Here is a 14,885-nt window from a genome sequence, read left to right as displayed (position 1 = left end):
TGATAGGGCTTCCAGAACTTCTTAGATGATTTCATAGGTTAATAGCACTGATTTAAATAGCTTTTTCCAGCTATCCAGCCTGCATTTTTTCTCTTATTTTATTATTTTCTCATCCTATTGTTCTTACTTAAACTAAGACTATTATGCTCAATTCCTCTTCTCCAAATATTGTAGTCCTGCCTCCCTTTTTCTTATTGCTTAGCCAAGATGTGTGTTAGCTCTTTTAATCTTTGAGTCCATCTTGTGCTTGCTTTTGTATTTTTTCTGAGCTTTTTTCCAGTTGTTAATATTTTATAGTAATGTGACACCTAGAATATAAAGGCACTTAGCCCTTCCTCCCTCTCTGATTTTTATATATACTCCACCATGCATTGATCCATACCGCATTGCAAGCTTGTCTCTCTCTTCTTTATAGTCACTATTACAGTGGCACTGTACATATGATGTTTAATTTGCCACCCACTGCCTCTAGGTCTCTCATAATTATAATTGTTGCATCTCGACTTTTTCCCTCCAATTGTATATCTGCATTTTCTAATTAATTTTCCCTACATAAATTAGCTTTCACTTTTCCAAATTTATTGAGAACTTGGATAGAAGAAGTGACAGTCTCTGTATCTCACCTTATTATTTCTTTGTCTTCACTAGTGTTCAAGTTTCCTTCCAACATAGTAACTACAAACTTTTTTTAATGTGCTAGTAATGATTCTTTTTCCAAATCGTTAATACAGATGTTAAATAAAACGGGACCTAACACAGATCCGTGCAGAACCCCTTTGGGCACCTCCCTACACTTGATATAGTGCATGTTCCTGTTCGTGTAAAGTGTTTGTTTTTAGTTTTCAGTCTGTGTTCCAATCCTAGATAAGAAGAAATTAATTTTCAAGTAAGATTTTGTGTGACCATGTATCAAATGCTTGTTCAAATCCAAGTATATTGCATCTACTGTGTTCCATAGTCACTTATTCTGTAACTACCATAAAAGCAGTCAAATTTGTCTGAGAAGATTTGTTCTTTAAAAGGCTATAATAGTGCCTTTTCCTCATTTAGTCATTCTATAGGGTGGTAATCCACTGCATTTATGTAACATCTGAGTAATTGAGCTGTGAGGGTGAAGCACACATAGGCTTCAAAGGTAAATCTGCTTCCCAATCTGTGGCCAGGGACAGCCACCAGTGTAGTTGCTGAGTCTTTCTGCATGTGCAGAGTATGCAAAGATACCTTTGTGTGGTCACTGAACCCATGGCAAACCCTGCACAACTTCAGTGTGGTGCTGATGGCTTTGTGTTGACCGTTTGCTTATACTAGTACTGAATTCATCCTATGTTCTCTACACTTTTATTATGTCTAAATTCATCAGGTCCATGCTTTTCAATATTAAAGGGGTCTCAGCAAGAGGGGCAAATATATTTGCATACAGCTTTTTTTTATTCTTCAGAGAGTTCCTACCCAATTTTCTGCTAAAAAGCTTTAGCAATTTTGTATTGGGCTTTTCTTCATTGTTACCTTATATGAAGTCTTTCTTTCAAATGTACTGTACTGTGCCTTTTTATTTTGAAAGGCTGTGCACAGCAGGGCAAGCGCAAAAGGAAATGCGTGCTTCACAGCTCCATGTTACATTACAAAAATGAGCTAAACAAAACACTACTTGGATTAAGTTCTTGGTTGAAGATGAAGAAAATTACAGTTTGGGATTAAATTTGTTTTGCTAGGCTTCATTTTTGTGTGTTGTAGATTTGATTGACAAATGGTGATTAATACACATTTTTAAAAAAGGTTTTCAAATACACTAGAGCAGTGGCTTTCAAACTTTTTCTGGTGACTCAGTTGAAGAAAATTCTTGATGCCTGCGACCCAACGGAGCTGGGGACAAGGGGCTTGGGGTGTGGGAGGGGCTTAGGGCTGGGGCAGAGGGTTCGGGTGTGGGAGTGAGAGCTGCAGGGTGGGGCCGGGAATGAGGTATTCAGGGTGTGGGAGGGGGCTCTGGGCTGGGGCAGGGTGTTGGAGGGGGTCAGGGCTCTAGGCTGGGGTTGCAGGCTCCGGGGTGGGGCTGAAGATAAGGGGTTTGGAGTGCAGGAGGGGAATCCAGGTTTGGGGGTGCTCAGGGCTGCGGCAGGGGATTGGGGCATGAGCTGACCTCTGGTGGCTCCCGGTCAGTGGCGCAGCCAGGGTGCAGAGGCAGGCTTCCCGCCTTGTGGACCATGCTGCGCCCCGGAAGCGGCCAGCAGCAGGTCTTGCTCCTAGGCAGAGGTGCGCAAATGGCTCCCCCCCCCCATTGTCTGGTTCCTGGACAATAGAAGCGTGGAGCTCAGGGCAGGGGCAGCACACGGAGCCCAGTGCCGCCTCCTCCTCCCCCCTGCCCCCGCGGCTAGGAGCCGGACCTGCTGCTGACCACTTCCAGAGCACAGCGCTGTGACAGATCAGGTAGGTTCTAGCCTGCCTTAGCCAGGCAGCACCACCGACGGGACTTTTAATGGCCTGGTCGACAGTGCTGACCAGAGCCGCCGCTACCCAGTCCCTTCCATTCCGTGACCCAGTTCGAAAACCACTGCACTCGAGGCATTGAGAATTATTTTGAGCTCCTCAGCATAGCACTTCTGTCTCCAAACTCTTTAAAAGATGCCTTTTAGTATGAGGATACATTGCTTTTGAAAATTAGAATGGGAGGGTTTTCAATAGCTCAGATTTCTTGTTTTCTAGACGCACTCAAATGTAAGCATGATGGGGATTTTCCATGTTTTCTTTTAATATTTGTGTTCACTAGTTTTCAAACAGCTTGGCCTATGACTTGCTGATGTGTTTATGGATTACTGCTGGTGTATTGATAATGCCGGTCACCAGCCATTATATGAATTTTCTATTAAAACGGAGTTTACTTAAGTGAATAAATTGTGAAACCATGCAACTGTGACAGAAATTTAAATCCTGTGTTCCATTTCCTAGGAAAGTATTACAGTGTAAATCAGGGGTGTGCAAACTTTTTGGACCGAGGGCCACATTAGGGTTGCAAAATTGTATGGAGGGCCGGGTAGTGAAGGCTGTACCTCCCCAAACAGCCTGGCCCCTCCCCCCTATTTGACTCCTCCCACTTCCTGCCCCCTGACTGCCGCCCTCAGAATCCCTGACCCATCCAACACCAGCTCTTGTTTCAGAATGGTAAAACAAAGTGAAATAAACTGTGTAGAATCTGAGAAGCATGTGATTTTTGCTAGTCTCTTTAGCAGAATGGCCAGTTTAAAACCAAATGTGCAACTTAACATTTTACAGAATTGAGATATTCCCTTTATATTCCTTGGTTTGGGATAATTTTGAGGATTATAAATGACTAAAATTTTTGTGTGTGCAATGTTTCTATACAGCAGTCAGATTTGTGCATGTAAGTTCTAAGAGTAGGGAGGGATGAAGGAGTATTTCTTGGCAACAACTGTTGGAGTAAGCTGCAGGCATAAGATTGCTCAACCTTTTTTTGAGAGTAGTAGTGTAAAGAGTTTTTGTTATGTACAAGATTTAACAGCTCAGTCTGCTACAATCCAAAAATTCTCCCACGACGAACGCAGAAGCTGAGCTGAATTCCGTAGAGGGAAAAATTTCCTCTTTTGCAGCCTCTCGTGATTGGATGCTGTGCCCTTTCCTAAAGTAGTTTGACTCCAAATGCTGTATCTAACATAAGTGAAAGATGTCACTAATGACAATGCCCTCTAGCAACCATTTCCCACTGGGACATTGTCTGGATCCAGTTGTTTTGCAGATAAGTTATGTATCAGTGTGGATGTAGTTTAGCATATAGATGTGAATTTGGGACAGTATATCTGTGGTACCAAAGAATTATGGATCAAAAAGTAAAATGGATCATGAACATATTTTATAGGTCAGTCATTGAAATGGGGTAGCACTGCCTGCTGTTGGATATTAGTAGTGCCATTACAGTAGCTGGCAAGGCTGGCCCTAGGCATTTAGTTGGCATCTCCACACTTGTTCTGTGACTCTTCTTAATGCTGTGGTTGGTGTGAGCTGCCTACTGCAATGGGCTGCAGCTCTTGGCTGCAGCAGTAAGAGACAAAGAGGAAAATGGCTTAGGTACCATGTATTGTGGTTATTTATGGTTTAATTGTGGTCTTGTGGCAATACATTCCAATTGGCTAAGAGGTACCGTTTGCAATGTGTGTGATATTAAGCTTTTTTTTCCCCTTGTGTAACTAGGGGAAATGGAAGAAGAGATGGAAAACCCAGAAATGGTTGATTTACCAGAGAAACAGAAGCATCAGCTAAGGCATCGAGAACTGTTTCTCTCACGACAGCTGGAATCTTTACCTGCCACGCACATAAGGTAATGACCTAATTCTTCTAGCACTGTTTAGTCAAGAAGCAAACAGTACAATATTAGTCCAGTATTCTTCCTGTGTAAGAATAAACATTATGCAAAAGTTAGTAATGCCATTGTATATATCATAAGTTTAATATTTTTTTCATAAAATGTGATTTCTTTCTTTTTTTAGAGGCAAATGCAGCGTTACTCTGTTAAATGAGACAGAATCCCTTAAATCATATCTGGAACGGGAGGTATGAATCCATTTTGCGAATTGCAAAGCTTCACCGGGTTATTTTGCCACAGTTTAGTATTGGTGGCTTTCTGCAAGTAGCCCAATTAAGAGGTTTTCTTCTTTTCTCATTTCTGAGGTTCACTGGGTGTTGTCAGGGCCACTAAAAAACATTAAGGTAAATAAAATTGTCTGGTTCTGCAATTTTCATTTTGCTGTAAAATTTTTTGTGGCTCTAGCAGGCAAAGCCCATTATTTAAATATATATTTGTGACAACACTAAACCATTCCTCCTTCTATAAAGAAAACCATACTTATTTTGTCAGCCCAGCAGTCTGAAAGTTCAAAGATTAAGATTCACCTGTTGACAGGAATAAACTGAAATATGTAATAGAAGTTGCTGCTAGCAACCATTATAGTTGAGACTGCAAAACAGTTTGCCCTATTTTTGCAAGGTCATTTTCTATAACTGTCTACTGAGACTGAAATTTTGGTTGGTATCTTTTCAAAGTTAAATTATTTCTGGAAGATTAAATCAAATCTATTCTTGAGTTATAGGAAAGTGGGGGGGGGGAATACCCCCCCTTTTTTTCCCCTAACCAATCTATTTTTAATGCAACAGCATAACTGCTAAAGCATCAGACTTGAAGCTAGGATTAGACTTTCAGTGGTAGTGAGACTCCTTCAAAAAATTTTATCCATCCTCCTTAATGAGGAGCATGTGCTCTAGTATGCCTGGGAAAGAGAAAACAAAGATTGTCAACAATTGGAAAATTACTTGTGAACAAACTCAGTGGACATCTGCTGAAGTTTTAGCCAGGGCCAGCTCCAGGGTTTTTGCCGCCCCAAGCAGCAGGGGGATGGGGGCGGGAATCGCGATCGGCAGCAGCTCCACCGCGCAGCTTTCTTCTTCGGCGACAGGTCCTTCCCTCTGAGAGGGACCCGCCGCCAAATTGCCTCCGAAGAGCCTGACGTGCCGCCCCTTCCCCTTGGCTGCCCCAAGCACCTGCTTGCTGAGCTAGTGCCTGGAGCCGGCCCTGGTTTTAGCAGAGGTCATTGGAGCCTCATCTCTTCTATGATATTAGTGCACATACTCTCTCTTTCTAGCCTGGTGGATGCAAAGACAGTTTGTCATATTGTGCACACTGGAAAATGTATATTCTTCTTTTTCTGATTTAAATGCACCTCTTACTATATTATTGATGCTGTAGAATATATACATCATAGGATATAGAAGCTATTTAAATTGTCTGAATTAACATTATATTGGAACCCTAGGCCTAGATTTTTGATAGTGACTCAATTTTTGGTTATCCAGATTGATTTTCAGGAAATGTTAAGCACCCACCCTCTGGATGTCAGGCCTATTAAAGAGGTCTCCAACTGAAAACCTAAAAATTGGGGCATCCCAAACCACTAGTATCTGCTTAAGATTTAGGCCTCGGTCCTTACTTTCTGGTATTTTTGTGAATTTAAACTGTGCAGCCTTAATCTTATATTAACACATTTATGTGTGTTTAATTTTAGTTACAATTGACATCTCTGAGCTGCCCATTGGTATCAACAAAGTTGTTGGAATTTGACCTGACAGTCTGGGAGCTTCATTTCAGAGATTATTAGCAAGTTTTTCTTAAATTTTATTTATATGGAGAAGTAAAAGTGAATTTTGTATGATAGTAGCATTACAAACATCTGCAAGGGTGGTGATGTCCTTTGAGCAGACTTAAATGTTACATAAGTATGAGACAGGAAAAATCTATTGATTGAAAACATTATGGCAACAGCTGTTAACTTGTTTAAAAAACCAAAACAGGTCTTACAAATTGTAAACTGGAATCTGTTCCTTGATCAAGCTTCCTTATAAACACATTTCTAACCTACTTTAATACTTGTTTAATAGTCAGAAAATTAAATTGAATCTGATATTCATGTTTAAGATTTTTTTTTAAAAAAGTGACTTACTTGCTGAATATTCAGTTTTCTTTTCAGAATGTTAAACTAGAAACATGGTGAGTCTCACCTAAGGCTGCCAAATGGACAGGGTGTCAAACAAGGCCTGTTGAATTCAGAAAATGGTCACCAGCAGCAGGTAGCTGAGAAAATGCCAATTGAAAGCGCAAGCTTAGAAAGCCTAGTTAGTTTCATTATTTGATGATAATTAGTTGTTTAGTGCTCTTCGTCCTACAGATCTTGAGACTCTTTTCAAAGGAAAGAAGTATATTTATCCCCATTGTAGAGATGGGTAAACTGAGACAGAGGTGAACTAATGTGCCCACAGTCATGCAGCAGTTCAGGTACAAATCTGGGATTAGAACCCTGGTAACTTTCCCTTTGAACTGTCAGAATTCTGGGCTGAGTGATGTTGGCTATTTTAAAAACTGAGCAGGCATTTTGGAAAGAAACTTCACACAATAAGAGGTTTCATGAAGGTGTTCTGTTACCACGGCAAGGACCTATTTTAGTGCTAACAAACTTAGTAGACGTAGAAGATTGAGAGAAATGGAGAGTTTTCGAAAATGTGTAGAGCGTGGAGAGAGCAATGAAAAGAGAGGGCTGAAGAGAGGGGGGAGAATAGGACACAATTGCCCTCCCATAAATTCATAATAGGTGGTGTAATACCTGCCTGTCCCTTCCAATCTCCTTACCTTTTTTCCCCCCATCCCTGAAAACTACACTTTCAATTTTAAACATGGCACTGAAAAAGAAAAAACAGTGTCCTAGAGATCTGGAATCTGGCCCCCTCACATGGTTCCTGCTCCCGGGAGAGGTGGAGTCAGACCCAGGACTGTGTATCCGGTAGTAAGTGAGACATACAGGCTAAACTTCTGGGGGAGGTCATGGGCAAAACAAAAGTGATCTTCAGCTGGGTAGCGGAGGATTGCTTAGTTACCCCTTCCAGTGGAAGGTTTTGTTTAAACTCCTTGGGGCAGGCTAGCTCTGACACCACTGCTGGTTCAGATTGCATTTGGAAGAGGAGAAGAATAAGGAGGAAGCCAGGGGGAGAATCTGAATTTACTGTAGTCGCCCATCCCAAAGAGGTTGGGATGGGAACACAGAACCACTTACAAGGGTGGCAGAAGCACTTAATCTAGTCTTTCCTCCTCCACTCCACAAGTTTTATGTCCCCAACTATTTCATTGCCTTGCAAGCATGCGTCCAGCAGCCTGGGAGAACTTTGTGCCATGGATGGCTACCCAGGCTGCTTACTAGTCTGTGAATGGCCCTGAAAAGGAAAAAAAACTGTAATATGTTTCAAATGTGTTTTAATTGAGCTGGCAAAATCCAATTAGCAGACTGCCAAGGCAGTTAGCTAATTAGTATTTCTGACCTTAGATTAGTTGGTTCGAATTCCCAACTGACCAATATCTCTTGATTTCTCTATTTTCCTTAGAGAGATTGGGGGTGAGGGGGAGAATATCTTCCTATTGGAGTAACTTTTGCTACTGAAAGAGGCATTCCTTCATGCTCTATGCAAGCTTGAAAGCTTGTGTCTTTCACCAACTGAAGTTGGTCCAGTAAAAGATCCTCTGACCGATAACAGCCACAATAACACTGCAAACAACAAAATATTTTCCTGTCCATGTCAGCCATTTTTTTTCTGGCCATTTCTCTTTCCCTACTTTTTCTGTAGGTTCCTTTGGCTTTGCTCTTTGGCTAATGTTACTGACAAATTAGGGTGGGGTCAGGGTCAGAAAGGAACATTCAGAACACATGTGCCACACCTCATTTTCTTCATAGTTCAGTTCTAATTTCAGCAATCCATTTTGATTTTTTTCTAAACATGTTGAGCATAAATGATATTTTAAAAAAATTTAATTTTCTCTTCTCTTCCTTTCAAGCAGTGTTGTGAAAGAGGCGTATACAGTTTTTACAGCTAAAATGAGCACAGACTTTGTGAAAGGACTATGCCATTTCCTATGTAGGTTTCAGTGTAACTTTTTCCAGCATTTTGACTCTTCTGGAGATGGTCTAATGTGACTTCCACCACCAGGTGGTGAGGAGAGTCTAGCTGGCCTTTTGAGGTTACGGAACTCTCAGCTTCCCTGGAGTATTCTTTGCTTTTGGACTCCAGTAAGAATGAGACTACATTGCTACAAACTTAATTCCATAGGAGTAGTTTTTTGAAAAGCCTCTTTAAAGAGCAGCATACAGCAGAACTTGTGTTCTTCCTAGTAGTGTCTTAGAGGAAAGGTGGCAGGGGCTTTGCACCACCGCTTGGGGCAACAGGCTCCCTTGCACCTTGCTCAGGGAGCCCAGGTGTCCATCTTCCTTCTAATGGCTGAGAGGAGGACCGTAAGTCAAGACAATTTTCAATATTTGAGATCTTTATGTCGATGAATCTGCTACTAAACTTAAGAAAAACAGAACTTGGCATATTTCTTTTGGGAACAAGGATGAGAACAGTAGAGAGGGTTGGGTTTTTCTTCCTAAACAGAAATGGAAAGATTTTATTTTTTTAAATATAAATTTGTTTGGAAGTTTCAGTAAGTAAATATCTACATTCTCTAGCCAATGAAATGTACAGTAGCCAACTTATTGTTAGAGGGAAAGGAATGTAGAAGAGTTACAGCCGGACAGTAAAAATGCAAATCCCACATGACAAACCATTTTTTCCAAGGCTAAAGTTTTAAAAAATGGATGCTTGGAGTTGGCTCCTGGATCAGAGATCTGATCTTCCAAAGTGGTGAGCACCCAAATTCTGCCTATAGAGGTCACGGGAGGCCATGGTTACAAGGCACATCAGAAAATCTGTCTGTTTATTTAGGTGCTGAAACATACAGCTAGAAGCCTTTAGACTCCAATTTTTGAAAATCTTGACTGAAGAGACTTTATAAATCAGAACTGGAGTCTGTGTTGTAATAGAATTCTGCACGTACATTCTGCCTATGCCCTACTGCTGACATGTCCCCTCTTTCCCTTATTGGCAGGGGTGGAGGGTAGGTGGCAGAAGAGGTGGCAGAACCATCTCACTCTAGCAGAGAGTTCATCTGCACAAGCAGTATTCTTCGCTGGCCATCTCACTGCTTTAAGGAATGGACTGGAGTATCTGGCCTCCTGAGCTGATAGCATGACATGCTACATTGCTTTGCTTGTGTATTTGCTGGGCAATCTGCATGAGAATGATGACTGTTACACTAGATATACTAAAAAACAGGAGTACTTGTGGCACCTTAGAGACTAACAAATTTATTTCAGCATAAGCTTTTGTGGGCTACAGCTCACTTCTTCAGATGCATAGACTGGAACACACAGACTGGAGATATTTATACATACAGAGAACATGAAAAGGTACTCCTGTCTGTGTGTTCCATTCTGTGCATCCGAAGAAGTGAGCTGTAGCCCACGAAAGCTTATGCTGAAATAAATTTGTTAGTATCTAAGGTGCCACAAGTACTCCTGTTCTTTTTGCGGATACATACTAACACGGCTGCTACTCAGAAACTAGATATACTGCAGCCTTAGGCCTGGTCTACACTGGGGGGCGGGGTCGAACTACCTTAGTTCGAACTTCTTACCTGTCCAGACGCCGCGGGATCGAAGTCCGCGGCTCCCCCGTCGACTCCGCCACCGCCGTTCGCGGTGGTGGAGTTCCGGAGTCGACGGGAGCACGTTCGGAGTTCGAAACGCGATAGTTTGAACTCTGAGAAGTCGAATGCTACCCGTCGACCCGGTGGTAAGTATGGACATACCCTTAGAGATGGATACTCTGGGGCTGAAACACAAATAAAACACTCGCATTTGTAATACTGAGACATGCAAAACAAAACCCCCCTTTACTTTTGTTTGTGACAATACTGACTTAATAACTGACAAGATGGTGAGCCTAATTCTCATCAGCACTAAAGCTGCCTTGCACGGCTCTGGCATCAATTACATTTACACCCACACTGCGGCCCCTTTATACTGTCAGAGTGATGTAAAGCGCCATTGGTGTGCATGAGAATTAGGCCCAATATTCTCATTCAGATTCATATAGGCCCTGCTCCAATAACTATTCAAGTCCAATGGGAAGGTTCCCATTTTTGTGAATGGAGCTTAGGATCAGGCCTTTAAGCACCAGTATCATGCTCCATATTGTGCAAGACACAAAATAAGACTATTAACAGGCTTGGAGAGTTCAGTCTAAAGTGGAAATAGGATGGGTGCTCCCTCTGCTGCAGGAGATCAGGATGGACTCTTTCCTTGCTGTAGAGACTATGCAAAAGTTTAAAGTTCTTGGATTTGGTAACTGGATACTATTATTATTGGAGCAATAGAATACAGCAGGAAAAGGAAAACTTCATTGATCTTTTCTTGTCAACCTTGGATGTGCCTGTGGTATGTGTTTGCACAATCAAGTGGGGCTCAGGAAGCAGAAGTGACTTGCAGCTGTAAGCCTTCAGGCTACAGTAGTCTACCATGTGGCTGAATGTGTGTTGTGACCTAACAATGGCTTCTTCTGTTCCTTGGGCTTGTACAACGTATTGTCCTCCATTGAGTCTCAAAGTGAGCTGGAGTGCGCAATACCGCTATTCAGCAGCACTACTTTATTTTCCCTATGTATGGGCTCTATGGATGGGCAGCAGGGAATGGTATATTGTGTGAGGAGTCCACATACCCTCACAGTGTAGGTAGATGCCAAAGGGCTCATTGGTTGCTCTCTGGAATATTGTAAGGCACAGTCGCATTTTTAATTGCCTTAGCAGTGCCATGTGGTGTAGTCTCCTGCGAGAGGAGGAGAATTCTCCACCATAGGGTATTAATTTTAATGGTTTTGTTTAGATCCTTATACGGTGTATGTGTCACTTTTTTCTGGGATGTTAGTCTCATTGTGGTGCCAGAGCCTCATTTGCATCACACAAGAGGAAATTGTGCTCATGTTAGCTATAATGACTGTATATATGTTCCTAAGTAAATGAAGCCATTTGGGAGGAGTACCGTTTTATTTTCATAAGAAAGTCATAGTATTTCATTTTGTTTTTTTAAGACTGGGGTTTGGTTCATAGTTCATCCACCTGATTTAAAAAAAAACAAATCTGTAATCAAAAACTGGCCACTAGCTACCAATAACATTAGTAATGTTGCTTGCCTTTTGTCTTTGTTTTATTTTTAGGATTTCTTCTTTTATTCACTAGTGTATGATCCACAACAAAAGACACTTCTGGCTGATAAAGGAGAGATTCGTGTTGGAAACAGATACCAGGCAGATATAACAGACTTATTAAAAGAGGGTAATTTCCATGATTTTATTAGAATTGTCAAGATACCATGTTGAAAATGGCTTTTGTTTTGTTTTGTTTGTTTAATGGACTGTTGGCTCATGGGTTATGGAATCTTTCACTTCTAGGTCACATGATGGGAACTATGTCCTGGTTTTTTAGAGGCTAATCTGGTGTGACCAGCTGAAGGCAATTAGTTGGGTTTCAGTCCAAGCTCAAGTGGGCAGTTGTCCAGGTCATAAAAGCTCTTGAAACAAATTGGATTAATTGGTTCCGTCTGAGCCTCTTCTCCTTCTTCTTCCTTTTTAATTTTTATTTAATTGAGATTTGCCTTGGGGAGCCCAGATTTTCACCACACACATGAAAGGTGTTTTTGTGTTCTGAATCAACCCTCTCCTCACACCAAGGGTCCTTCCCAACCAATCACCCATTAAATACTGTCTACCCATTACTCCTGGGTGCCCACTCCCAATAGCCATCTAACCACCCATCACTTTTGGCTGAGATCATAGAATATCAGGGTTGGATATTAGTCCAACCCCCTGCTCAAAGCAGGACCAATCCCCAACTAAATCATCCCAGCCAGGGCTTTGTCAAGACTGACCTTAAAAACCGTTAAGGAAGGAGATTCCACCACCTCCCTAGGTAACCCATTCCAGTGCTTCACCACCCTCCTAGTGAAAAAGTTTTTTCCTAATATCCAACCTAAACCTCCCCCACTGCAACTTGAGACCATTACTCGTTGTTCTGTCATCTGGTACCACTGGGGACAGTCTAGATCCATCCTCTTTGGAATCCCCTTTCAGGTACACCGCTACATCAATATAATGCTATCTGATATAACACAAATTTGGATATAACGCAGTAAGCAGTGCTCCAGGGTGGGGGGCTGTGCACGCCGGTGGATCAAAGCAAGTTCAATATAACACGGTTTCACCTGTAACGCGGTAAGATTTTTTGGCTCCCAAGGGCAGTGTTATATCGAGGTAGAGGTCTAGTTGAAAGTAGCTATCAAATCCCCCCTCATTCTTCTCTTCTGCAGACTAAACAATCCCAGTTCCCTCAGCCTCTCCTCATATGTCATGTGCTCCAGCCCCCTAATCATTTTTGTTGCCCTCCGCTGGACTCTCCTTTTTCCACATCCTTCTTGTAGTGTGGGGCCCAAAACTGGGCACAGTACTCCAGTTGAGGCCTCACCAATGTCGAATAAAGGGGAATGATCATGTCCCTCAGTTTGCTGGCAGTGCCCCTACTTATACAGCCCAAAATGCCGTTAGTCTTCTTGGCAACAGGGACACACTGACTCATATCCAGCTTCTCATCCACTGTAACCCCTATATCCTTTTCTGAAGAACTGCTTCCTAGCCATTCGGTCCCTAGTCTGTAGCAGTGCATGGGATTCTTCTGCACTTGTCCTTGTTGAACCTCATCAGATTTCTTTTGGCCCAATCCTCTAATTTGTTTAGGTCCTTCTGTATCCTATCCCTACCCTCCAGCGTATCTACCACTCCTCCCAGTTTAGTGTCATCTGCAGACTTGCGACGCTGGAACTCTCACCTATAAAGCAGGAAATCCTTAATCACTCCTGGCATGAACTGTGTTCCAGGACAAAGAAAATTGTGGAGATTTACAGCTGTCTCCTGATGCATGTAAGGGAGAGGGAGAACTGTAGGAATTATTGTCCCTTTTCCTGCAGGCCCAAGGGAAGGGAGCTGGAGCTCTGGGGATCTTTGCTTTCCAACACTCTCAGACCCTGAAAGAGGGGAAGCAAAAAGATATTCACTCTTATCCCCTCCAGCTCTCTGTCTGGCTCTCTTTCCCCCCCCCCCCCCCCGGGGGGGTGCCTTCCCTTCTCCAGAGGGGGAACAGCTGCGAACCACAATGCAAGGATCTCCATCAAATCTTCTGATTGTGCCATTCTTCTGGTCAGAGGTGAGAAGTAACATTGGTGCTTTGATCTGTGCGTTGCTGACATTATCTAGCTTAGTTTTAGACCAGGCAGAAGGGGGTGGATCTCAGATCAGGGTTTCTATTTGCTCTGCTTGGGAAACTGGCATGTTTTAGCTGCAACTGGGCTAGCCTTCGAACATCAGAGGAGGACGAATTAACCTTTATGGGCCACCCTCTCCACACATTGGGACAACAGGGCTAGGGGGAAGAAGAATCTTCAGATCTTCTGTAGAGAATAAAAGGGAGGCCAGTGTTCACTGGGCTGGGAAGAAAAGAAACTATAGAGAGGGAAGATGGTGGAGGAAAAGATTTGCCCAACAGTGTGCTGATGTCCTTCATACAGCTCCACTCTGCCCCCCCACCCCATCAGATCAGCTGATGAATGTGTGTATTTCTGGGGCTGCTGTGTGTGGAGGAGTTGTGGATTTGGGGGGGGACTGGAGAGAGTGTTTGGGATGAGGGGAGAGAAAAAAATGGGAGGAAGAAAGGTAAAAAATGTGGGGGAACAACAAGGAAAATGACACAGGGAAGGTGGAAGTAAAAGGTTTAATAGAGGGGGGAAAAGAGGTACACTAATATAGAGACTGTAAAATGTGGCAAGCCTTAAAGTGGAGGAGAAGTGAAGGAAGAATAGCAATGAAGATGTGCATTTAAAAATTTATTTAATGGCCAAATGAGTATGATACTCGTACTGTGTGTTAGTCTGTATCTGTAAAAAGCGGCAGAGTCCTGTGGCACCTTATAGACTAACAGGCTTATTGGAGCATAAGCTTTCATGGGTGAATACCCACTTCGTCAGACGCATACTGTGTGGCAAGATCCCAATTTCTCAGCATTCTATTATCATTGTCAATCATATTGTATGTTTCAACTTTTGCTTCCTAGTATTTCCAGGGGTTGCTTGGGTCATTTTTAGAATGGAAGATAGTGATGATATTTAAGAATACATTTTTGTTTAAAAAATATTAAAGTATGCAATATCTTTCTATAAACATAACATATTAAGCATATAGGTCAACTTTTTCTGCATGACATGGTGAAAAAAGTTGTTCAGACTGTCATTGTATTGCTCTTTTGGCCCACATCCCCTTATCATTGATCAGGTGACCATATTGTCTGGGCAGCAGTTACAAGTCCACTTCTCCATGTGCCACAAAACTTGAAAATGAACATTATTATGGAATAGTGTGGGTATGAA

The 14,885-nt window shown here is 42.3% G+C and overlaps 1 protein-coding gene across 4 annotated transcripts in view; it reads left to right on the top strand.

The window, feature by feature from the left end:
• MTA1 (metastasis associated 1) overlaps window positions 1–14,885 on the top strand; it is a 157,790-nt gene that overhangs the window by 63,781 nt on the left and 79,124 nt on the right. For all 4 annotated transcript variants that reach the window (XM_039484276.1, XM_039484274.1, XM_039484277.1 and 1 more), the window contains exons 4-6: window positions 4,201–4,327; window positions 4,497–4,560; window positions 11,632–11,749. In XM_039484276.1, the coding sequence (XP_039340210.1) occupies window positions 4,201–4,327; window positions 4,497–4,560; window positions 11,632–11,749 (309 nt within the window). The remainder of the gene's footprint in view (window positions 1–4,200; window positions 4,328–4,496; window positions 4,561–11,631; window positions 11,750–14,885) is intronic.

This window comes from Mauremys reevesii, linkage group 8, assembly GCF_016161935.1.
Source record: "Mauremys reevesii isolate NIE-2019 linkage group 8, ASM1616193v1, whole genome shotgun sequence".
In the NCBI taxonomy this organism is placed as follows: Eukaryota; Metazoa; Chordata; order Testudines; family Geoemydidae; genus Mauremys; species Mauremys reevesii.
This window is presented reverse-complemented; position numbering and strand designations above follow the sequence as displayed.